Source organism: Ambystoma mexicanum, chromosome 1p (genome assembly GCF_040938575.1).
Source record: "Ambystoma mexicanum isolate Mex_15411 chromosome 1p, UKY_AmexF1_1, whole genome shotgun sequence".
NCBI lineage: Eukaryota > Metazoa > Chordata > Amphibia > Caudata > Ambystomatidae > Ambystoma > Ambystoma mexicanum.
The window spans coordinates 199481911-199508017 of NC_090921.1; the positions used below are offsets into that span (position 1 = coordinate 199481911).

Here is a 26107-nt window from a genome sequence, read left to right on the forward strand (position 1 = left end):
CAAATATCATCGAAAAGCGATTGCGTGGTCAAACTTTTACAGTGCTGGCCCCCAGCCTGTGGAATGCTCTCCCGTTTTCTTTGAGAACACTTGCTGAATATCTTCCTTTTAGAAGAGCGGTGAATACTCATCTGTTTTAAATTTCCCTTCTCCCTCCTCATGTCAGAGTATGAAGTATTGAGGGTTTCTGGGCTGTCGCCCCTCTTAGTGCCTAGATGTCCTCTGGCTTTAGTCTGTGCGCTATACATTTTCTAACAATAATAATAATAATAATAATTTACTTTCCAAAAATATCACAGTCTGAAAAAATGGAGATAAAGATAATCAAAATGAAATCCAACTTCGATTTTTTTCCAATGACACAATGGACCTCATTAGGAGTTTGGCGGCAGCCTTGCTGGTAAAACCGGCAGGCTGCTGCCAAACTCCTTAAAATATCTGGCACCTACAAATGGGCAATTACTGGGGTATTCAGGCCCCGCTGGACCTCGGTAATTGCCCTTTTGCGGGTGCTGGTACCAGCAGATCCCCATTCCCATTTGAGCCCAATAGGGCTCAATGGGAATGGGGATGCCTGTATCATCTGTACGGTTCATATAGGCTTGGTGCTATATGCCGGTGCTATAGGCTTGCTGTGCTCGCGGGTGCCTTTCATTCCACCAGGTCAGACCTAGCAGAATGAAAGGCACCAGCGAGCACAACTCAGATTTTGCCTGTCAGAATACAACGGTACCGGCAAGCTTACTGGTACCGTTGTATCCGGACCGGCAAACTCGTAATGATGCCCATTGATTAGAATATATTAATACAACAACAGTGTACCACACACAAATGTTATAGAAAACAAAGTTCATACAATGTACTATTTATGAGTGTAAAAAAGTGGATGTATGCATACAATTAAAGTATATGTATTTTCCATAACAGGTTCTACAACTAACTATACTTTCTCTTCTTTGCAGACAAAGAAACACACAGATGATACTTTGTGGCCATGTCCACTATTTGTGAACATCAATGAAATGTATCATTCCTTCCACAGGAACGGCAATGGCAATTAAAAATATATCATCCATTGTGATTGTAATCAGAGTAAGCATGGCTGTGGCCATGCCAGTGACCACATTCATGCTTAATCTTACTACTACCGTACCCAAACTCCTGAAGCCGCATTACAAAAGTATTCCGATTGATTCTCTAAATAGCATCATCAATTTGATCCATTGTCATAGTACTCAGTCAATCCAATATATCATCTCTTCTGTACATAAGGCCACAGTCATGCTTACTCAAACAACTGCTATCCAACACTCCAGAACTCCCATTACAGAACTGTTGGGAGGCAGACAAATATGTCATCCATAGCTTCTGGCCCTCCCGCTGCCAATGCCGCACAATTGATAAACATTACTCACTAAGACAACCGTTCCACCCTTATCCCAGGCAGGTACAGTAGGATAACGAAGTAACCTAAGCTAAAGATGGCAAAACAATCAAACATACATAATAACAATACATTTGCATTAGACACGAAGCAAATGTGCACTCTGCCTGCAGAACAAGTACAATCAGTAATACACTTATTCATGAAGAATACTAACAAAGCATCCACTAGAATGTAACATAACCAATCTATAAGCTGAATGTAAGATGAAAGACACACAAATACTGCTCACTAAAACACAAAAACAAGTATAATGGGGCAGCAATCTTCTCCAAAATGGAAGCCGCAGCACGCTGAGAATTCAAAATGCTAAATTCACAGAAATACAGATCTGTGCAGAGTTCAGACATTAGCTAACAACTGAGACAAGGATAAAGTGAAATATGGGAGAAAAGGAACGGCGGAGCAAATGCATGGGATAGTAATTCCCAAGATGCAAGCAGTATAATAATAATAATAATAATTATTATTATTATTATTATTAATATTATTATTATTGTTATTATTGTTATTATTATTATTATTATTATTATTATTATTATTATTCTTATTATTATTAATATTATTAATAATAATATATTCCAAGATTAATTAAAGTTTGTAAAAAACACAGATGACCTTTGTTAGCAGTCAAACTATAAGCCAAAACACTCCTTGAAGGATAACTCAAGAGTATCTCCAGCGGCAACATAAAGCACAACACATTAATGTTAGGTACATTCTTAATAAATACAGGATAAATCTAACCCGAACACGGTCCCATCACACGTTACCCACAATTGGAAAACATTGCCTAATCATTAGAAGCAAACACAGATAGGACACCTGCCATACTCCCTACATACATACAATGACATGGGGCACTGCACACGCGCAAGTACAAAGAGATCACCCTGGTTCATGGCCTAGACATACGGGATGGTTCACTTTTTTAAGTGGAAGAAAAGCAATCCCCTACTCTTCATCTGGCTCATGTCTTGATGACCTGTCAATTGTCCATGGTAGGTTAGCAGCAGGCCACCCTATCAGAGTCCTGGTGTTATGCTGCACGTCAGGTTATGTGCCAACCAACCCCTTGTCACAGAGAGAACATAGTTTAACCTTTATCAATATATGGGTGGTCTCAGGAGGAGCCATCAGACAAGTATATCCCAATTAGATGTTTCAACCATGTAGAGTGTATATGTAGCCACCACCACTAACCATTCCCCATTCCCCAGAGTTTTTCGTGAACTCATATAATGTGAGAATGTCCTTTATGATGAGGTTGTACTAATGAAATCATTGTTTGTAATGGATGTGCAGAGAGCGGTGAGATTGCAATACTTCTATACTGTCCCTGCTTTATTTGACTGATAAGTAAGCTGGATTTTGCCTTGAACTTTGTCTACCTTATCTTTGAGTATGATTTGGATTGACTCCAGGTCCTCTGGGCTATTAGGAACTTTTTTGAGCTGATTTCACAACACTATTAAACCCAAACCAACAAATACTGTAAACAAACAATAAAAAATTCACCAAAAGAATGTCACACATCCCCAACATATCAAAAGCAGTTTGCTAACTCTGCGAGTGCCACAAACAAGGGAGGAGTCTGCAATCAATGCGGAAAACATCTCTTTTCTTTTATCCAAAAACGTGTGTTCATTTCTTTCCTTATCTACCCCCCAGGAACTCTTTCCTGTTCAGCACAGCCACAACTCTGTTTTCCAAAACGTTTTTATGCCGCATAGTCCGCAAACAACCATCACGGACTGCTTACACCACATGTATTTTGACGCACCTCGAGTTTATTCTTTGACCAATCGGCTCCCCTGACCGGTGTCTGAGGACATGCAATGTAATGTTTTATGTAACTGCACGGCTCCATCATTTGTGCAGAGACCTCTCTGTACACCGAATCAGGAAGTAAGTCCACGGACCAAACGAAGATATCACTAATCGATTTGCACTTATTCCTTATCTGGTGTTTGTTTTAACATCAAACTTTCTAAAGCACACTTTCTGGGCCAGGCCAGCTTCCGACGTGCAAGTTTGGTGACCATCCATTCAGCAGTTTCAGGCTGTAGTGGCAAGGAACATATTTTCCTGCTCAAGTCAATCTGGATTTCGAAATATTTGGGAACCCCTCTACAAATGTCCCCCTGCTTGACAAACCCGCATGAAGCTTTTTGAAATCATTCAGATGTCAGGTATATATTTTTGTGCAAGTTTTGTCCAGATTCGTCAAATGTCCCCAAAGTTATAAATCACCCACAAACTGCTTTTCCTATTGGAAAGATAATTTAATCATAACTACAGCATCGCTATTGCAGACCCTGTAATATATATATATATATATTTATTTATTTCTACCGTGCCGTAGCCCGCAGGCATCAGGGTGCCACATGTACACTCAGAATCACATTATACAAAGAAGTCACGGGACAACATGTTGGTTTTGGCTTAGATTAAGGGAGTTATCTAAACAAGTGAGCCTTGAGTTTCTTTTGGAAGGTAATGTATAGAGCTCCAGTCTTATTTGTGGTGGGAGGTTATACCATAAGGTCGCAGCTTTGGTGTGAAAAGCTTTGCCGAGTCTGTTGGTTTTCCTGAAACTGGTGGTTATGAAGTTGCCCTACGCTTCAGACCTGAGTCCCCATCTCGGTAAATATGTAACTAGTTTCTTCTTGAGGTATGCTGGGGCTTTCCCATGGACGCCCCTGTGGGCTAGCGTCAGGGTCTTGAACTGTACTCTATCTTCGATAGTAAGCCAGTGTAGATTTCTCCTATCTTCACTGATGTGTGAATCTTCGGTGTATCATTTCCATATAGAACACTAATAAGGAGTTAAAAACATCTTACAAAAAAAACTTTTACCTGAAACGTGAAAGTCAAACAAGCCATTTGATCACATGCTACAGCACCACCCAGTAGCCATCAATTCTAAAGTCACACCTTCTGCTCAGTGCCACATGAGCACAGCATTGTGGGTATGCAGATCAGCCCACATACAAGCCTTCAGCGCTAGAAACATGGTGTTGTTTTACAGGGCAGTGCTATTTAATAAATAGCCTCTTCAACCCAAGACAGACAATTGACAAAGCTGGAGAAACCTGCAGACCGGTTTCGCCCTATTAGGTATCATTAGTGCAGAACCTTCTGACAGCCATCTGATTTCAGTATTTGACATGTGTCGCAAACACCAGCATTTTTATGGTGCGTTTAAAAAGGCTTGAAAAATTAACCCAGTGCACCGTGTTCACTTTCATACACTAGCAAACATACAGAAGCACTTTTAGCTTACATCATTATATTTTCACTGAAGCCTACAAAAATAGCCTTTTTTTTCCTTATAGAGAAGTGGCTAGTGAACTTCTTTTTTACTTTGTTTCGTTTTTTTAACACGTTTGATTGATATGTCAATGTAAATTATAATTAAGGCCATGTGGTGTTTAAAAGAGACCATTAAAACAGGGCATTATATTCAACCAAATAATCTGCCACACTATTGCATCCAGCACATCCAGCCCTCCCATAGCATCGCTCAAACAACATCAGAACATAAACTGAACAGGACAGATCATTACCCTGATTGCAATCTTACTTGCCTTTTTTTCTCCACCATCTTATCCTTCACTAGAAAACATGTTTCTGCAAGTCAGTTTTTCAAAGGGCAACTCCACACACAAAGGAAGCAAATTGTTGCACTCTACAAATATTTCAGTTTAATTCGACACATACAGATCCCCAGCCCCACCACTGGATTTGTGAACAAGCACATTACATTTGTTAGGCCAATGAAAGCGGTCTATATTGACACTTGCTTATTGACTTCCCTATATGGAACTGGAACTAACGTAGATATCCTATTTATCATTCACATTGACATTCACGAAAGATAATATGGATTCCATAGAGGCCTTGTACCACCATCACACAGAGCCTACACAGAACAACGGTTAAAGAAGCACACAGGGTACACCACACCAGCCTATATGTCAGCACTAAGGCCACACAGACAATGCAATGAACCTGTTGACAAGGGTTGTGTACAGTTTACAATCAATAGCATTCCAAACTGTTTAGAAAGCGTAGGAATTTTTTCTTTCGTCCCACCCCTTAAAAAGGAGTGGCCTATTTACAATTCCCAAACTTCTTGTTATATTGATGGATACATCAGTACCACTCTCAATGATAACACTGACATAGCCTTACACTTGCAATACAATTACTTACCTGCCATGGATCAAAATCAGAAATATCTGCACAGCTTCCATTAGGAAATGGCCCACCATCATTTATGCAGGAGTTCAGATCATGTAACGCATATGCAATGGCATACACTGCAATGTAGACATTATATGTTATTGTTAATTGTTGAACATCGTTGTAGATATTCTCAAGGCTGCCCAGCTCCTCCGCACCAGTGCACAGTTTAGTTTGGTTGCTCCTTGCAGTGTTGAAGGCTTTCTGGCCTATCCACTTACAGCCAAAAGCTTCTTCCCAGAATCTTGTTATGAACACATCAGGTTGAGACTTAGAAGGGTGCACTTGGGCAAGATGCTCCTGAAAGCCCGGCATCTCTCCACTGTGTATTGCAAACCCTATGGCCCCGGAAAGAATTCCAGAATATTTCTTCATTGAGAAGAGAGTAGAAGTTGACCATGCCTCACTGGCAACCCAAATCTTTCCTGTAACATTCCATCTCATTAGCTCCTCTAAGATGGGGACAAGATTTACATCATTGGAGAAAGTAACAATGACATTTGCAGTTGATCTTTTAATCACTTGAACAATATGAAATGCATTCCTGTGTGCAACGTTGGTGAGAATGCTCTCGGAAAAGGCAATGCACGTCTGAGAGTGTGCAAGGTGTGCCTGCAGTATTTGGATGCCTTGTTGTCCATAGTCTGTGTCCTCAGCCAAAAATCCCACCCAGGTCCATCCAAAGTATATGAGTAATTGGGCAAGCCCCAGGGATTGGAAGTCATCACTGGGAATTGTGCGGAAGAAGGAAGGGAATTGGTTACGGTCGCTGAGGAGCGGGTTTGTTGAAAAATAGCTAATCTGTAATTTACAGATGAAACTAAATTATCATCATAGACAACATACCACATTTTTTTAGCCGATTATGTCGAACCCAGTCATGCATGTGCATTGAAAATGATAGCATGTGAATGATTTCAACAGAACCTTCCGTCAGACATTACTTATCATCTCTGTTTGTTCCTTATCTGATCAGCAGACAATACATATTTTATAAAATAAGCTCATCGTTTAGCAATCAGCATTCGAATTCCCTTTTTTATGTATCTGCACACTATTTCAAAATATATTCTTTTTATTGTACAAAGGTTGAAACTAAACCTTACACAAAAATAATATTTCAATCTTCAAGTATAAAAACATTGTGAAAAATCCATTTATATTTAAAAACACGATTAACAAATCTCAAGGTTAAGATCAGTGAAATATGATTACTTAGAAAAAATATGTCCCCAAAAGGATTGCAGTATCGATCCTATCAAGATTTGCGACAAACATACTACGATGTTGTATCCTCCGCTTCTAGAGTTGCAATCATTGCACACAGATATAAAATAAGATTCGACTTTAAGGTGGTCTCACAAAAACGAAAACATTGCTCCACTTGCAAATAACCTCATCTTCCTATAATTTCATTAGTTAGGAGTAGGCTGAAACTAAACCATAAATATGCACTTCTCCAATGGGAATGCAGAAATTGTTTTAAATATACAGGCCAAGTCACAATGTAAATTGTATCCTAAAATTGATTCCCACATTATTAACCATTCAACATGCCACGCTTTTTTTTGTTGCAATACTTGATTGGTGACGAGGGTTTCAGAAGAGATCCACAGACTCCTCAGAACATCCCTGAGATGAGGCAAACATTCATTCCAAGCCTTATTTGCTTAATTCTGAAGACTATCATATAAAGAGAATTTGAGTGGACCTGGAAATATCCTATATCTTATTGCTTATAATGAGAACCTAGCCCAAGAGCATCAGACCACTTTGCAACAGGACTGTGCCAGTATTGGGCTTGGCCTTTTATACAGTATCAAAGTAGTGTTGTTGAAAGAGCCACAATGCTAATGTTTTGTGGAATTGGCAGATAGTGAGGACATTCTGAGTCTTTTCCCGGGATTGACTTCCAGATGGTTGGAGTGTGGCAGAAGGACTGCTTTCGTGTTTTCTTCTCTCATATGCTTTGCTATGTGAGTTGCAAGAGACTCCGGAGGTGTGGAGTCCATCCACCAAGTATATTCGCGTTCCATTTAAGACAGCTCTGTAGGTGATAGATGCCGTTTTCAATATGATTCAGGTGGGGAGGGGGTGCCAGTAAATCATGCACTGTGTTGGAGAGATGTGGTCGAATTTGTGGACACCTGTAATGAAGCTAGGTGTAGCGTTGTGTGTTGCTTTGAGAGGGCCAGGTGTATGACTGAAAACCCAGAAAGAAGGGCTTTTCCGCCTCGATGTGTGAGATAACGAAGGCTTAGACCACCGCACGCAATGCATTCATGGGTTTGAAGGGTTTGATTTTGCGGAATGTGTGGATTTATAGCTATGTGGTTTGGGCCTTTTTGGCTATGTGCTTTTGGAAGGAAAGGATACTGTCAGAAATGAAGTCAAGGAATTTGGTTGAGTTTGGCAACTGATGGGTGAATCCTTCATGACACATGACATCCAGCCATTTTTGAACAAGTTGTTGTTTGGTGTGGGGGACCAATGAGGATAAATTCAGTCTTGGTCGGGTTCAGTTTAATTTAAGTGTTTGATGTCCATGTTTGGTAGTAGCAAGGCCTACGTGGAGGCAAGCAATGTCATGGGGCCCACTGACTTTAAGGTACAGCTGAGTGTCATCGGCATACTGATGGATGGCTAGGCTGGAGTAGTTTAGGAGAGTTCCCAAGGGATCCATGCACAGATTGAAGATGATTGGGGATAGATAGGGCCCTTGGGGGATACCACATGTGACTGGGAGTCGGTTGGATCTGAATGAGCTCCTCTATACCTGGTGTCTGCTGGATAAGTAGCAACTAAACCATTTTAGGGCAGTTCCAGAGAAGCCCATTCTGTGCAAGAGGAGGAAGAAGAATATTTGGTGATCAACTGTGTCAAAGGCAGCTGAGAGGTATAAGAAGACTAGGCGATACAAGTGCACAGTGGCTGTGAATTTGAGCATATCATCCACCACTTGGATTGTTTCAGTCTCTGTGCTGCTTTTGGGTCAATAGCCAGACTGGCAATCACTGAGGAGGTCAAGCTGGTCGATTCTGGCAAGTACTTGGGTCGCAGAGACTTTCTCGATAAGCTTCCGATGAACGGGTGTCTGATGAGTCTTTAGTAGACAAGGGGCCTCATTATGACCCAGGCGCTAAGTGGTTAACGGCGCCGTAAAAGGCTGTGGCGCTGTTAACCACTTAGCGCCTTACTACGAGGTCCCTTTGCGGGACCCGACCTGAACGGCTGGTCTGGACCAGCCGTTAAAGTAGGTGGTTAAATGTATCTAGAAAAGCTGAGGCATTCCCTGTGATGAGGAATGTTGTGAAAATTGCATCTATTGTGTCTACAAAGTCTTCAATGATCTGTGCTGAATAACAGGGCATTTGGACTGACCATATCCTGGACAGAATTGTGTGCGATATGAGAAAGGAGATTGCTAGATGGTCAATCCAGCTGAGAGGAAGGGGGTTTGAGCATGTGAGGATCAGGCGGGAGATGGAGACTAGGTTGAGCGTATGACGTTTGACATGCAAGGAGGAGAGAATTATCTGTTAAGGTCCATGGAATCAGTGAAATAAAATGGGGAGTCATTTAGGTGTTTTGCTGGTTGGGACGTTGGGATGTGGAATCACTGAGGAGGATATTATTAGAGTAGCCAACTGTTGTAGAGGAAAGTCTGAAAGTTCATCAATGAAGTTACCACTCCCTTTAGGTGGGCTGTAAATGAAGAGGAATATAACTGAGCTGTAGTTTGAAATGGAAAACTGACAACCAATATGACAGGGATCCAAAGAAGCTGTGCATGGGGGTTGGGATCACCATACAAGGCCAGTCAATGTTATGGATACCTTCCACCACACCTCCAGTTTTTAACTTTAGTCGTGGGGGTAGGAGAGCATCCAAGATGTAGAGGGAGGACAGTGTAAACCATGTGTCAGTAATGGAAAGGCCATCAAGATTGTTGTTGTTATGGGGTAGCTGATAGCAGAAAGAGCAACCGCTGAGTGATCCTTAACCATTCTAACCAGGGTGTGTGAATAGAGGGCGCATGTTGCAGTGGTGTACGGGGGATATTGATGAGGTTTGCCAGAATAGCTGTCCGAGGCTGCTTTGGGTGTTTGGCTGTGCTACCCCTTGAGAGAATGCGAGTGGAGACACATGGTGATATTTACCTGACGTAGCAGTAGAAGAATAAATGTGGCTTGGCTCTTACCAGGCTCTAACAGAACCAACACGGTCTTGCCCTTTTCTTTGATTGCCCTTCACTTTGGACGCTCTGCCGAGAGATGCCTGCGTACTAACAGTAAAGAAGGCAAAGGAAGGAGCAGGCCTAAGCGGCGGGTGTGGTTTAGGTCACATCCCCCAGATCCACTTTCACCAGCTCACCAATTGCAAAATAAAAAGAGACTGGAAGGCAGCTTAAACAAGGGAAAAAGGCCCAAAAAAACGAAGCACCAAAATATTAGCAGTGGTTGACAGGTAGGAGAGGTTTAGGTCACGTGATACTAAACATATGTAAAATCCTCCAAATCATTATTGCTGACCATGCAAATAGGTCAAGCTCATATTTGATATTGATATTGAAAATTGTGATGCTATTAGTAAGCATCAGAAAACCCCTCAAAAGAAACTACAACCAGACATGATTTTTCATCTATGTGTGTTCCTTATCTGATCAGAAGATTATCAACATTTTAAAAAATAAGCTAATTGTTTGGCAATCATCATTAGAATTTCATTTGTTAAGTATCTGAAAACTATTTCAAATATGTATCATGTACAGTAAAGCAGAGATTAAGTTACAAAATCATGCGATTGATACAGTACCTTTGGCACTTCCATCATCCCCCCTCCGGGAATATGCAATCCTTTTTGTATTATATGATATCCAGAAACAATACTTCATTCACAGGTTACTTTATTTATTTGTTACGCACTGTAACTATTACATTATACTACATGTCCAATTAGATAAAATGAAGGGCATTATGTATAAATGTATATCTTTATGTTTGAATTCATACCACATTCTCTCACTATACTTTTATATCGGTGATATATAATTTTAAAACATTTGCATTTAACATCTCATTCACATTCCTATTACTTCCAGTGGCTTGGTAGCTGAAGAAATCTGTTAATAAAGAATACACTTCCAACATGCATTGGAATTTGGTATTTAACTGTTAGCTTTCACTTTAGCATGTTATTTCACTTGTTGCCCTGTAGGAGAAATACAAGTGTATATTCTTACTAAAACATTTTTACAAGAATGTTGTTACAATAAGGACTTTGTTTTGAAAAAGATGAATTCTTCTCACTCAAGGCGCAGTAATCTCTTGTAGTCTCATCAGTGGTTTAATGATTTTTATTGGAGACATGCTGATCCCTATGTACAGCCCTCTCTCTCAACTGTATCTACCTCAACGTTACTCCACAACATTCATAACTATAGGTTAGTGTTCACAATTCTTTCCCCCTCTGTATGCTAAATAATTAATGAGCTGTGACAATAAACTAAAGGTGTTTGGCTTTACCTCTCTAATCTCCCTCAGGAACATCCTAGCGTTCCCTACTCTAGCCAGTTGTTAGTGGTCTCAAAGGGATATTGGGAAATAGTGCCTTGTAAGTGCCCTGTTGGATTCAGATCTGGATCCAGCATGTTCCTTCTCATCTCACCCTTCCTACTCTGTCCTCATCTGGTTTCTCCTCACTCCCCCAACCAGTCTCCTGCCTCTTTTATGTTCTGACTCCTCCATCAAGTCTTTCCTCCACCCTCTGATGTTACACCTCCTTCCCTTCTACTACTTGATCCTCCACATTATAGTTATTATTATTATTATTATTATTATTAGTATTATTATTATTGTATTTATTGAGTGTGGACATAGCTTTGGGAATCATTAGATCACTTTACAATCAAAGGGGGAAGAACACAGTTAAGGAAGCAGTGAACATGTAAGTGGGGAGCTAACAACAAGGGAGTGTGGGGAATTGGCAGCAAGGCATCTACAAGCAACCAGTGGAGGAAACAGTTAGGAGCAGATCTCTGGGTCGCAGGTAAGGTGGGGAGTGGAGGGTGTGTGAAAAACTAGTACTCCTCCCTCCTCCCTCCTGCCACTTCTCCCTCCTGCACCCTACTACTCCTCCCTTCTACTTTTACTCCTTCATATTACTACTCCCATGTTGAGTCTTCTACTCATCCCTTCTGCTCCTACTCCCCCACATCCAAACCACTACTCCTACCTCTTACTACTACTAGTCCTGTCTACTACTACTACTTCCTCCACATTGACTCACACACCCTCCTTTCACTCACTACAGTTCTCTTCAAAACCACCCCTTACAATAACTTTTCAACACACTCGCCACACACGCATGCACAATTCATAACAGCATCATGCAAAGTATCCTGGTTTCCCTCAGACATATAATCTTACAACGTGTGGATGAGGTCCATATTTACACCAGCCGGTGGGAGGGCTTGTCCTGTGTATATTCTCATGTTGGGAGAGTGACATTTTGACCAGGTATCCAGGTGGTTCTACTATCTTCCCTTCTGTGCCCTGAAGGTCTTAAATCACCTCAATTCCTCAGTCCTCCAATAGCCTCTCTGACATACATGGCTCATTAGTTTGCATTGGCTGTTTGTATAGCTTCTCCCAAGGTGGGTTTCACAAAGTTGCCACATGGCATTTTGTAAATAAGGACATAAGGAGCATATTAATTGTTAGATCACCAGCATCTCCATTTAATCCTAAAAAGGAAAGTTGTCGGACAGTTACACCTTGACCTAAACATAAGTGTTGCATCCAAAATCAATAGTGTTCACCTTACTGTCTCAATCGTTCACTTCTACACAAGGGCTTCTCCCATCTGGGTAGAGAGACTGGAAAGCTTGTTGGGCCTCCCACACGTAGTTATGGGGTAAATAGCTAGCCCAATGATCCCAGTTCCAACCACCCATTTTAGCAACACCTTCAAAGTTTGTAAAGAAGGCAGTTTGGTCTTCACCTGATCACAATATTTTGGAAGGGATAGCTGTTTTTTACATTGTTCCTGAAAACCCCTTGGAGGGCCCACAATGTTTCCTAATAATTTTGACTGATGGCCATAAGTCTTCCATCTTTATCTTGTTGGAGATTCAGGTTGTTTGTTCAACAAAGTCGTCTCTACCATTATAGGTACCACCCTTCACCCCTAACACCATATGAAGTTGCACCGGCTGAACCTACCTCTGTAGTCTGCCACTTGGCACCTAACAGCCAGCGCAAATCCTATGGGACCAAGATCCACTCACAATGGCCAACTTTACTCTCACCTGCCCCTACCAAGCTACTGATACCCACAAACTGGCAATTGCCCCACCAAGTACCTGCTTTATAATACCTCCAAATACACATACACACTCTCCTTGAAAATGTCTTCTACACTTCCCAACTCACTAAGCATCCCACCAACTCCCTTCTTGCTCAATGCATGGCCACACTACACCACCACTAACCAGCAGACAACCGCAAACAAGATGGGCTCAAGGCCCAAGAAACCTTGCTTCCTCATTAATAGAAACAAGTGACTAGCGTCTCACCAAGCCACTCGCCAGCAGGACCTATAAACCGCCATCCCATCTGTCAAACAGAGAAATATGCATCTCACATCCAGAACCAAAGCCTCTCCACCCCATTGGACAAAATTACCTTGGGCCTCATTATGACCCTGGCGGTACGGAGTGAACAGCGCCGTAAAAGGTGCTGGCGCCGTTCACTCCGTACCGCCGCATTACGAGTTCCCCTTGCGGGACACGGTAAGCATGCCTGGGAAAACCAGGCATGCTTACAGGGTCCCACGAGGGAAAGAGGGAGCAAACAACAGGCCATCTCGTAATGGCCCGTTGTTTGCTCCCTCTCCCATTCCCATTCAGCCCTATGGGGGCTGAAATGGGAATGGGGAAGGACCGTGTCCGGGTCCTTGGAGGGAGGAATTACCGGGCCTTCCAAACTTGGAATGGCCCGGTAAATCCTCATTCCAAGGACCCGGACCCCGACGCGATTTTGGCGACAGCCATGCCACCAATAGCGGCATGGTTACCGCCAAACTCGTAATGAGGGCCCTTGACTACATCAGGCCCACCCTTCAGGCCGGACACTCATACAGGAACTTCTGAGACATTATGGAGCAGCCTTACAGACAAACAACCCACACTGTTGCTGCCTCAAATATATCTGGGTCCACTAGTAGCAACTGGAACTCTCCCAAACTTTCATCAGAGCCCAACATTCCTAATGCTGATGCCCCATTATGCATATCACTCACCAATACTCTTACTTGCGACAATGCCCCAACCAGTAACAGGTGTCACTACCACTGAAATAGCCACAGAAGCAGCAGCTAGAACTCTCACCAAATCACTGACTTTAACCAAACTGTTGATCACTGCTACCCCCAAATATACTCCTAAACAAGTGTGTCACTCCAAGGACACTAAAGCAGAGACAATAACCCACTTTAATGGAGCTCTTATTAATGCTAGATCCCTCCTGGGCCATGCCCTTGACATCACCAACCTCATCATGTCCAATAACCTAGACCTCCAGCGATGACTGAAACATGTCTGCACCCTGACACTGGCCCAGTCCTCTCCCTGGCTATCCTAAATGGATATACCATTCTCAGGAAAGACAGACTGGTTTTCAAAAGAGGTGGAGTATCTCATAACCAAAAGCACTTACCCATCAGAGAAGCACCCAATCAAACCTTCCTGTCAGGTGCACTGCTTTCAACCAAAATCTCTTTATCAGCTACAGCCACCCTCACCATCCACTTCATTTACACACCTCCAGGACCCTCACCCTCCTTCGAGAAAGACATTGTGAACCACCTCTCAGCCAACACCAAACCCTCCTCCAAAATCATTGTTCTGGGAGACTTCAACCCATGCTTCAATTACCCATTGGATCCTCATACAGAAGCTCTCATCAACACCATTGAAGCACAAGGCTTCTCTCATTGTATTTCCAGCCCTTTGTATGACAAAGTGCAAACACTAGATTGGCTAGCTGACCTCAACACCAATATAATAGCCAACAATCCCTGCCCGTGGACAGACCATCATTTCATCTCATTCACCATTAACGACTCATCTCAATCTGATATCCTGACAAAACCAGCCTTGGCCTCCCTCTCTAGAAACTCACGCAACATCACTCCAGACAACCTACCCCCTTTGCTACAACCTCTAACATACCAACACTGACCCTACAACTATGGTCACGCTGTACAATCAAAATCTCCTAGAAACCATTAACAAAGTAGCACTGCTAAGCAAACGCAAACCCAAACCAACAGACCTCCTAAACTCGTGGTACACCCCTAGTCTCAAAGCCCTATGCTCTCTAAAACAGCTGACAAGGCCTGGAAAAAAATATCCTCAGAAAAGAATAAAGAGCACTTCACTGCCCTATCCAAAAAATACAAACAAGCCATTCTACAGTGTAAGAGAATCAAAAAAGCAAACTCAGGCACGAGAGAGCTTTTTGCCATACTATGTGAATGCCAGCTCCTTCCCAAGATATTTGCATTAAAGACCTCCCCATGTGCAGGAATATCCAAAATGCTCTCCCCAGCAAAATCTCACTACTCCAAACTAAAATTGCTGTAAAGAGAATTAAACTTGTGTCAGCTTACCAGCCATCATACCAACTACCAGCACCCCCTAACACTACTCCTAGGTTCACATTCAGACTGGTCATGACTACTGAAACCACCCAAATCATCAAAGGCTTGAGACCTACTAGATGTCAAAGAGACATCTGACCAGAGTCTCTCATAAAAGAAACGGTTGCCCATTTCATCACATTACTAATTAATGACTCTTTTTCTTCAGGCATTGTACCAGAAAACCTAAAAGAAGCCTGGACATTCCCATTCCTCAAAGAAAACACCCTAGATGCCAACATTCCCACTAACTACCACCATATCACAACTGTACCATTCCTCCTGAAAATACTTGATAGTGTGTACTACCTGCAAATACAAAAATACCTTGAAAACCACAACCTTCTTGACCTTCGTCAATCAGGCTTTCGCCCGGGTCATGAAACGAAAACTGCCCTTCAGGACCTAAAGATCCAAATGGATGAAGTCAAAGACAAAGGTAACCTAGCCATCCTCTTTCTACTTGAGCTTTCAGCAGCCTTTGACTTGGTAAATAACAAAATACTGTGCCAACACCTCACCCTAGCTGCCCACTTCTTGACCAAAGCCATAACTTGGATAGATTCCTTCTTGCCCAACCACAAAAAGAGAGTGTTCTCCTCCATTGCGACAGCCGCCCTCCAGCCCCAGTCACTTGTGGAGTGCCTCAAGGATTATGTGTCCCACCGACACTTTACAATATCATCACCAAGCCACTCTTTGACCTCCTAGAAACTGGGCGCCACCTGCACTAACTGGGCAGATGACACCCAAATTCTCCTACCCATCAAAGGCAACTACGACACGGACTTGACCGCATTGAGTGAAACTTACCAAACCATCTAGGCCTGGAAGGCACAACATGAGCTTTGTTTAAAGGATGAGCAAAAGGAACTGCTCCTTATTGGATCACAATCCCTAAACAAACCTGCCAACCTCTACAGATCCTTTACTATTGATGGTAATACCATCACAGTATCCAAAGAGGTACAAACCCTAGGAGTCTATCTAGATTTCACATTATCCTTAACGAGACAGGTAAATGCAATCACATTGGCTGCAGCATACATTGCCAAATTCATCAATGTCTGCAGGTCCTTCCTGACCACTGACAACTGCATTACACTTGCAAGAGCCCTCAAACCTTCCAGGATTGACTACTGTAACTTCATCTTTACATGCTCCTACACCAGGAATATAAACAAATGACAAATTGTCCAGAATAACGCAGTAAGAGTAGCACTCAGCATCCTTTGAAAATAACACATCTCTACAGCCAGACAAAACATCCACTGGCTCCCGGTCAAAGAACGCATCATGTTCAAAACACTATCCTTAACCCACAAATGCTTAGCGAACAGAGCCCCTACCTATTTATCCAGACAAATCACCAAGACCCAATCCAACAGCTCTCTCTGGTCTGCCTACTCTCACCTTCTTACCATCCCCAGATACAGATGCCAGAATGCATGAGGCAGTAGTTTCCCTGTGATTGCGACCAAACAATGGAATGCCCTGCCCCTAGCGCTCAGACCCATCCTTGTGGTCCTTCAGCAAAGGCCTCACAACCTGGCACTTTTCTCAAGAAATCCAAAAGAGCTTAATTTGCCCAACTTAGCTTCTGTAAACCTTCACCTGTTATAGGTTAACTGTACTGCTATACTAATTTCTATTACCAAGTTTGTCTCTAAAACTACCTCTGTATGTAACCTTGCAACCTCCATTCTTACGCAACCTAACACCTACTGCCATTCTTATGTCTACAACCAAGTATGGCTATAAACTACCTTTTTATGTAACCTTGTAACTACCAATCATACGTAATCTAGCACCCAGTTGCACCTGGGTTCGGTGCACTTTACAAATGTCAAAATAAATAAATCAACAGACAAAGTTTGCACCCCTTGCTGCACAGCCTATGACCACAATGATGACATCAATGATGACATCACTGGTGACATCACTAATTGCATCATCTATGACATACACAAATGTCAATGCGGGTCATTATAGATTTGGCAGTTTTGAGTAAACTAGCAGTAATTCCGTTACAGCCACTTTTGCCGCACCGCCAAACTACAAGTTTGCCTGTCGGGGCTGACTGATTTACCTGAAGCCAAGAGCTGGCGGTAAATCGGTTCCCCACCGGCAACATACAGCTGGTAATACTGGAAATTCCCCCCATGGAGTCCTCCATGGAATGGAGAACAACCTCTGTTGCCGGCACCTGTAATATCTCAGAAATTCCGGGATATCAGGCACCGGTAACAGTAGTCTGTTTGCCAGTATCCCACCATAATTACTGGCAGGATCCCAGCGAACTCCTAATGACCCCCAATGTGTTAAAAAATTGGATACTATTCAAAGATTTTTTTTCCTGTGTACAGTATGTGTTTTATTTCACATGTTAATCACTTACAAAAGACACACAGAGCTATACTGTATGACATTGTAAATTCCTTCCGTTATAATATATATATGTCTTCTTGGGCTTTGCAACGGGAACGCACCGAGATAGGCCAGGCCTGAGTTTCCCAATATGCAATGTTTTTTCCTTGAATTTCAAGGATTTTGTTACTCCATTTCCCGTGCCACTGGCCATGGCCACTGTATATTTGAGAACACAAACTGGCCGTACCCACTGTATATTTGAAAACATAAACGGGCCACTTTGGCAATGGCCAGTGGGCACGGGCGAACACAAATGGGTCACTATCCATGGCCATCGGCCATGCTCGCTGTATATTTTAAAACACTTGCAGCAGTTTTGTCTTTGTGGTAGAGCAAACATTGATCTTTTTTGTTAATGGGAAAATGACTCTCCCCATGCTGAATCTGTATTTTTGTTCTGTTCTCTTAACAACTTTGAATTGTGTGACAAATCCTTCCCACAATTTGCAATCGAGAGGGGGCAATTATTTCCAACTCACCTTCACTAAACACTTTTTTTTTAATTCCTTTTTTTGCATAGCCCTAATAATAATTAAGGTTTTCTGTTTTCGTGTTTATTTTTCTCATGCATTTATCAATGTTTTCCCTTGTGCACCCTTCAAACAATCACAGCGTTTGCACTGGGAACCTGAGTAAAATCCTGGTATCCAAACACTTGAGCAAGCTTGCCAACTTCAATGAAACCCAATGGGTTACGTCAGCCCTCTGGAAAAAAGTCACGCTCCATCCACATGTGTCCTTTACTAGTGCCCTGAAAATCAGCCACAATCTGGGGAGAATAACTGCACCAGTGTCCAGGATTGCAACCTCTCTTGCCACCTCCTGGGCAAATACTCTTGACTTACTTGCGCTCTCATCATTTCCCCTCTTGACTCCAATGTCTAACTTTCAAAAATATTCTGCTTTATAAAGATAACTTGAAAAGTGCACATACCATAGTATCACATAAATATATACATTTGAAAGTGTTGTACTTGTTCCATGGCGTTCGGAGGATCTGCAGACTTATCTTCTCATTCATTGTGTGGAGTATTGCATTGCTGCTGTGCCTTTAAGAAATGTACCCAGAGGCACCTGCACACTTTATAATCCCAGACATTTGTGAAAGGGAAACAAAAGTGTTGTAAGTGTTCCACGGGTTTTCAGAGGATCTGCAGACTTATCTTCTCATTCATTGTGTGGAGTATCACATTACTAGTATGTGTTTAAGAAATGTACCCAGAGGCACTTGCACACTTTATAATCCCAGACATTTGTAAAAGCAAAGCAATAGTGTTGTAAGTGTTCCATGGTGTTCAGCGGGGTTCTGCGGGGCGGGAGTGAAAAGCCCTTCACCTGAAATGGCCGTTTGATGTGCCATTGCTGAGCCTTTACTTCCAGTAGAAGCATCAAATATATCATTTATGAATACAGAATTTCCTCTTGATTCACGTCAGAGTCCTTACTCTTCTGGCCATTCTTGAATAACATTGGCAAAAGACTCTGAGCCTTCCGGGGAGCCTAGAATGAGTGAACAATGTTTGGTTGGTATTTCCAGACACAGTGGTTTGGACTTCCTGGGCTTTGCATTTAATAGTGAAACACACTAATCACGGACCACTCTGTATATTGTTGGTAGAATAAGGGGCCCAAGAGCGGAAGTCTACATGGAGCAATATTGTCAATCATTATGAAATTGAGAGTGAGGGCAGAGGAGGAGCACCCTGTAGATAAACTCCAATGAAATATTTGCCCACACTGGAAATGGAACAAGTATGCCGCATTTTTGACTTGCTACAGGATAGGGGTGATTGCACAGACCAAAATCAGTTGGTGCTGGGTTTGAGGGATCAGACCCAAGTCTCTGCTGGAAAAATACCTATTCTTGACTACACCATCAATAGCCATTCTATCCAGAATGTTTCTCCCTTAATCCTGTAGAAAGGTCTAAAACTGGACTTCCATATGCTGAAGGCTTAATACTGAGCACGGAAGGCCTGAATGGTCCTAGTGTGAAGTGGAACCATGACGAAATAATTGAATGCCAAGTACCCGCAGAGACTCCTGAGGAAGGCCTCCAGTGGGATTCCTTGTCAAACACCCTTGAACTCTTCAACACCCCTAATGAAGACCAAGCATCTTGTGATCTTGATTTATCCAACCATTCAGACCTTATAGAATATTGTTTGTTTGTTTGTTTGTTTAATATTTATTATATGCACCGGACCCTGGGGTATAAGGGCACAGAAGGTAAGAAGATGTACAGCTTAGAGCACGGTTACAGGTTACAGGTTACAATAGTTTGTGGGATGTATTTACCCATGCATCCGAGCCCTACCTCAAAACTGTGCAGTACTGACATGAAAACATCATGATGGCCAGAGCTTCCCAGAAAATGCACAGGGAAATGCAGGAAGAATAGGCTGCCACCCATTTTTGCCGATGTTATGGGCACAGAAGGACACTGCCTAAAACCACCATTGGACTACCCGCACAGTAGTCTGAAACCATTGGGAATGGCAATGCTGATTGCCAAATGCAACCTAGAATTGTGGGGAATTCATTCTTCAATCCCAAAAATGGGTGCAGTACCACCACTCACCACTATCCAAAAGCCGGCGTTTTAAAACCACCCTGTGTTCCTCTGAAGGCAAGCCAAAGTGTCTATTTTAAACATTGCAACATGTGCAAAATATTCACTGAACACCAGCAGACATTTGGCAGAATGAGGTTTTGTGTGCTTACAAAATCTGGGAAATGAAGAGCCCAAAACAGTGCTTATAACAAAACTGCTATGGAGTCAGCAGTTTAAGTTGCACTGGATTTAAAGACACTAAAATCGAAAATGTTTAGATGAAATGAGTGACCTATGTTTGGTGTCACATGCCTTTGTAACTGTTGAAATGCCATAGTTTTGCACTTAGAATCAGCATTCTAGCTGCATATGTAAAAATGTTTAGTTTTATTTGAATGCAGGAACTGGGGAACAAAAAGTGACATTTTATCTGAAACTGGCTTAAAGAGATTCCAATTCTGCCTGGCAACTACCCCATCAGGAGTGAAACTTGAGTCACAGCTGTGTTCCCAGGCCTAGCTGCCCTTTTGCTGCTCACACTAAGGATATGCCATCTATCTGATAATTGAATTACCTGTGCTCTGCAGGAAAGTGAACAAAGCCCTGTCCTGGCTCAGGCAAAGGTTTTATTGGCAGGAGTCGTAAATGGTCGTAAAAAGTGGCTTCCTCCTGAGGAAAGGGGAGGGGCACTGCCTGTGAGAGCAAGCTGGCTTGGCAGAACTGGAAAAACCAGTATTTCTACCTTGTGCTGAGAGGAAACCACACCCCTTTGGAGCCAGAACATAACTTTAAAAAGATGAATAACTCATAGAGCGGACATGTGAAAATTTTATAAATGACACCATAATTCTTGTGATTTTTCTGCCCACATTTTAAGAGTTTTTTCGACCCGGTGGCATGTTCAGGGGGGTGTCAGCGGAAAAGTGGATATTACTCTAAATGTATGCATGTTAAAAATCTGAAACTTCATCAGTTAATGTCCATACTCCCTGCGCACATGTATGTAAAGTTGGGTCAATGTCAGAAATTGAAAAATCAGTTAAAAAGTCAATTATGTGCCATTTCTGAATGCAAGCTCTTAGAAACAGCAGATTTGGACAGAGACATGGCTAAATTCAGCCACACCATGTATATGTAATTTCAAGCAACTGTGTAACTGTGAAATATGTCTTTTATTATCAAATATAGAATGTGTGCAATCTGACAGAGGAGTGTCCTATCTGCAAGCCATAAAATGACATCCCTCTGACTCACAGTTCATTCCCCAATCAAATGATAAATGGAAGTTTGACCAATTAGAAGCTGAGAGAGAGGTAGGGTCAGTGATGCTAGAACACACCCACATTCTAAACACATAAAAGCAGACAGACAGGACAGATAGGGACCTTCAATTCCATCTGCAGCGGGACGCTCTGCCGGAAAAATCCATACTTACCTCCATCAATCTTCAAAGAGCCAACACTTAGACTCCAAGATAAACAGAGACTTCAGAACCTTAACCAAAAAGGCCACTGCCAGCAAGAGTATTTGTCAGCAGGCCTCAGAATATTTTTGCAACTGAACTCTTCAGACAGCCGGGCGAGCCGTCTGAATTTTGCCAAGAACTTTTGCAAGAACCCGGTGACAGAAATATCCAGAGAGAAAGCAGTGCTGTACCCAGAGAGACCCAGACCAGCAGAGAGAGCTGACCCAGATCACTGTGAAGTGCAGAGGCCAGACCAGACCAGACCAGAGTCCAGTTTAAAACCCTGACCAGATCCGTGACGAGGCCCATTTAATTCAAGAATATAGTGTGAGTACCCAGCAGAACTGTGTAGAACCAATCTCTTAGTTTACATTCATCTAATTCAATCTATTTAACCTAAGTAGAACTGCCTGATAGATCCAAATCTGTCACCTGTCATTTGCATAGCTGTCACTTGTCATTTTCTAGTTGCAAGCTGCACTTGTTTTTTTTTTAACTTTAAAATTTCAAATCTGAAAAACGACCTTCACTAAATCGCTCATATCTCCGCGACCGTTTGTGCTAGAGACTTGCAGTAACTTTTATTTGAAAGCTTAGAATCCTAGCTTTGAATCGCACCAAGAACCACCTTCCTACCCCTTATAGTTTTACCGCAATCGCGGAACACGCATCCGCGAATTTTACCGCGATTTGCAAATTTCTCCACATGTAAAATCAGCTGCTGCTTGCCTTCCATTTGCCAGAAATTCGTTTAACCTGCTAACTATCCCTGCATCATTGCTAGTGTGAGCCTGGACTAATATTAACTAGATACCACTCACCCTGAACCTCTGAAAGGGAATTGAAAGCATTTCCAGCATATTTCTCATCCATTGCTAGCACATATCAAAGTATTTTGCCTGTGTTTTCAAAACTCCTATCTGTTTTCTGTAGTGTAAGCTTGCTGGGGTGAACTGATTTACATTGATTGCATTTCTGAGAACTGTGTGTTTTCCTTCCATTTCCTTACCTTGCATCAAGGGGGGGAGGGGATTGCCAGAGAAAAGTGATTACATTGTTTGGTTGAAATCATATTGAGTATTTTCTGTACTGCATTCATTGAATATTGCATCCACCTGAGCTTACATAAAGCACCCTCTACCACATTATACTTTTGTTCCTATTTACCAGTGTGCTACCTTATCCATTTCATGTCAACTCATTAGTGATTATAAGAAGTGTGCTAGTGCCAGATTCTCCGTTGTTGATCTTTATCATATCAGATTAAGTGTGCTATTCAATTATTAATTTATTATAAAGTGTGATATATATATATATTTTAAATTATCAAATAAACCTTTTAAACTTGCAAAACAGAACTACTTCTTGGCTCAGTGGGGTCAGGGGGATTCCAAGAGAGGGGTGTTATATAGGGGTAGTCATCCAGAACGCATGAACTGGACATAAAGATATATCAATAAGGGTTTTCATTCAGTATTATAGACTAGGCGTTGACTTAGCTGTAGTGTTGAATTGAATCCTCTTACAAGTTGTAGGTTTACAGCGAGTAAAACATAGTAACAGACAGGTAGGAACACATTCATGCCTTCATTTATCATTTGTTGTTATCAACCAGTTGATCACATATTGTCTGAATTTGGTGAAAGATTGTTCAAGCCTCGCAGTGATAGGTAGTTCATTCCACAATTGGGCAGCTTTGACTGGGAAGCTAGCTCCACCTATGGTGGCGAGTTTGAATCGGGGTACTTGGAGGCGATTGGTGTTGGCTAGTCTAGTTTGTCTGGTGGAGTGTGTTCTGGTGAATCTGTCCTTTAAGTATTGTGGGGCTTTAATATAAAGTGATTTGTATGTGAGGGATGCAGTTTTGAGTCTGATTTTCTCGTAGGTGGAGAGCCATTTGTGTTTCCTTCTTGTTTCTGAGATGTGTTCTCTCTTGGGAATGTTCAATGCTGCTCAGAGGGCATTGTTTTGCTGTATCTGAATTTTGTTGATGGTGGATTTAGTAGCTCCTATGTACAATGCGTTGAAGTAGTCTAGTTTGGAGATGATAAGGGCTCTGGCTAGTGTTAGACAACTGTGCTGAGATAAGAATTGTTTTCCTGCTCTGATTAGTTTACATGTGTAAGCTGTTGATGAGGCTAGGGAGTTTACTTGTTTTGAGAATGATAAGGTGGAGTCAAGGTATATACCTAACGTTTTTACTTCTTTGGCTACTTGTATGCAGTTCTCATCAATGATGAAGGAAGAGTAGTTTGCATTTAGTTTTTTAATGAGGGATGCAGTGCCTAGGATAAGTAGCTCGGTTTTATCATCGTTCAGGCATAGGCTATGGGTTGCCATCCATGCCTGAACGATGCTGTAGATTTTGTTCACTAGTGCTGAGTCCTTTCTGTAGTCCCCTGTGAGTGGTAGGAGAATCTGGGTATCGTCAGCGTAGTTAGTATACACGATACCCAGGTGGTCCATGTCATCAAACAGGGGCTTAGTGAAAATGTTATAAAGCATTGGTGAAACGCAAGATCCCTGTGGCACGCCGCAGGTGACGGGGATGGGGTCTGCAGCTGCAGTGGGTGAGAAGACCCTCATGGTGCGGTCGCTAAGGAATGATTGGATCCACACTATGGCGTCAGTAGAGAAATGTGCTGCTGTGTCTAAGTGGTTACACAAGACTTTATGATCTACTAAGTCAAATGCGGCAGATAAGTCTAATAGGAGGAGAAGTGCAGGTTTACCAGAATCTCGTACATTATCAATTTGGGCTTTTAGATCAATCAATGCAGTTTCTGTGCCGTGTAGTGGACGGAAACCGGATTGACGGGAGCCAAGTAGTTGGTTTTGTTCCAGGAAGTTCTGGATTTGGATATATGCCACCTTGTCCAGAGTCTTCAGTAGGAACGGTATGGTAGTAAATGGTCTATAATTAGTGGGAATAGCTGGGTCTAAGGTTGCCTTTTTAAGGAGTGGGAGCACCCAGGAATCTTTTAGGTTGCTCGGGATGGTACCTGTGGTAAAGGAGGCATTAATCAACTTTGTGATGAACGGTGCTAGGTCTCGTGCAGCATCTTTGATAAGTTGTGCTGGGCAGAAGTCTCCTTTGCAATTGGATGGTTTTAGACCAAGTATTGCTTTCTCCACCTCTAGCATAGAGACTTTGGAGAAGTGGATGTGGTGGTTGGATTAAGGTTGGGAAGCGTTTTAGTAGAGGGTGATGTGGCCGATGCTAAGGTCTCTCGTTTTAGTTCTATTTTCTTTTGGAGGTTTAGGACTTTATTGGATAATGCATGCTGGATTTCAGAGCACCATTTTTTATCTTTAGTGCAGTTATCTTGAGGTTTTATGGGATTTTCCAGTTCTCTGAGTATGGAGAACAGTTCTTTTTTGCTTGAATTAGCTTGTGTAATTCTGTTGTTGTAGGTCTCTTGTTTAGCTGAGATGATTTCTTTTTTATATTGAGATGAGATTTTAGTTCATTTCAGTTTGTTTTCCGGAGTGGGGTGGGCTTTCCACATATTTTCCCATTTCCTTTTTTCTAATCTGAGATTTTTTAGGAGAGGGGTGAACCAGTTGTTCAGGTGGCTCTGTGGTTTACTGTTTCTAAGCTTAAGTGGAGCGATATCATTGAGGGTTTTGTTCATAATGTTATTAAATGTTTCCACTAATTTGTTGGGGTTTAGGTTAAGCGTTCAAAGTGGGCATGATACCGGGGAGTAGTTTGTCTAGTGTCATATTTTTTTTGTTTCTGGTGAGTGCAGGTGGTGCACAAGGTTGTTGCAGTTTAGGAGTTGTAGCGTCCAATGAGAATGAAATGAGATGCTGATCTGTCCATATTTGGGGTGAGATAGTGAGGGTGGAGATTTTGAAGTTATGGTCAGCAATACAATCTAGGGTTCTCCCTTTGATATGTGTAGGCTCAAACACTCTTTGGGTGTAGCCCAGTTCAGTCAGAATGCTGGTGGCAGCTATGGCATGTGGGCATCGATATCATTGAAGCCAAGTAATATTGATTGGGTGGTGTCCTTGAGATTTTCTGATAGAGTGGTAGATAAGTCTTCTATGAAAATCTTGATGGGACCAGGAGGTAACCAGTGAGGGCGCAGGTTAGCATGATAGCATAGTGAACGTACATTCGGATGCAGAGATCGTGCAATCATCCCCGTAACACTCGAAGGAAGGACGGTTCAATAGTTCGTATGAGGATAGGAGATGCTCGGGCATTAAGTACTGTTCTTTGGCGTGTTGAAATCGCAGGTGTTCGTCATTTAAC

The 26107-nt window shown here is 42.2% G+C and overlaps 1 protein-coding gene across 1 annotated transcript in view; it reads right to left on the reverse strand.

The window, feature by feature from the left end:
* The window catches only part of LOC138467544 (extracellular calcium-sensing receptor-like), a 150078-nt gene that overhangs the window by 46689 nt on the left and 77282 nt on the right, over positions 1 to 26107 (reverse strand). The window contains exons 4-5 of the mRNA XM_069607691.1: positions 24046 to 24324; positions 5663 to 6493 (exon numbers count right to left, since the gene is read on the reverse strand). Of these exons, the coding sequence (XP_069463792.1) occupies positions 5663 to 6493; positions 24046 to 24324 (1110 nt within the window). The remainder of the gene's footprint in view (positions 1 to 5662; positions 6494 to 24045; positions 24325 to 26107) is intronic.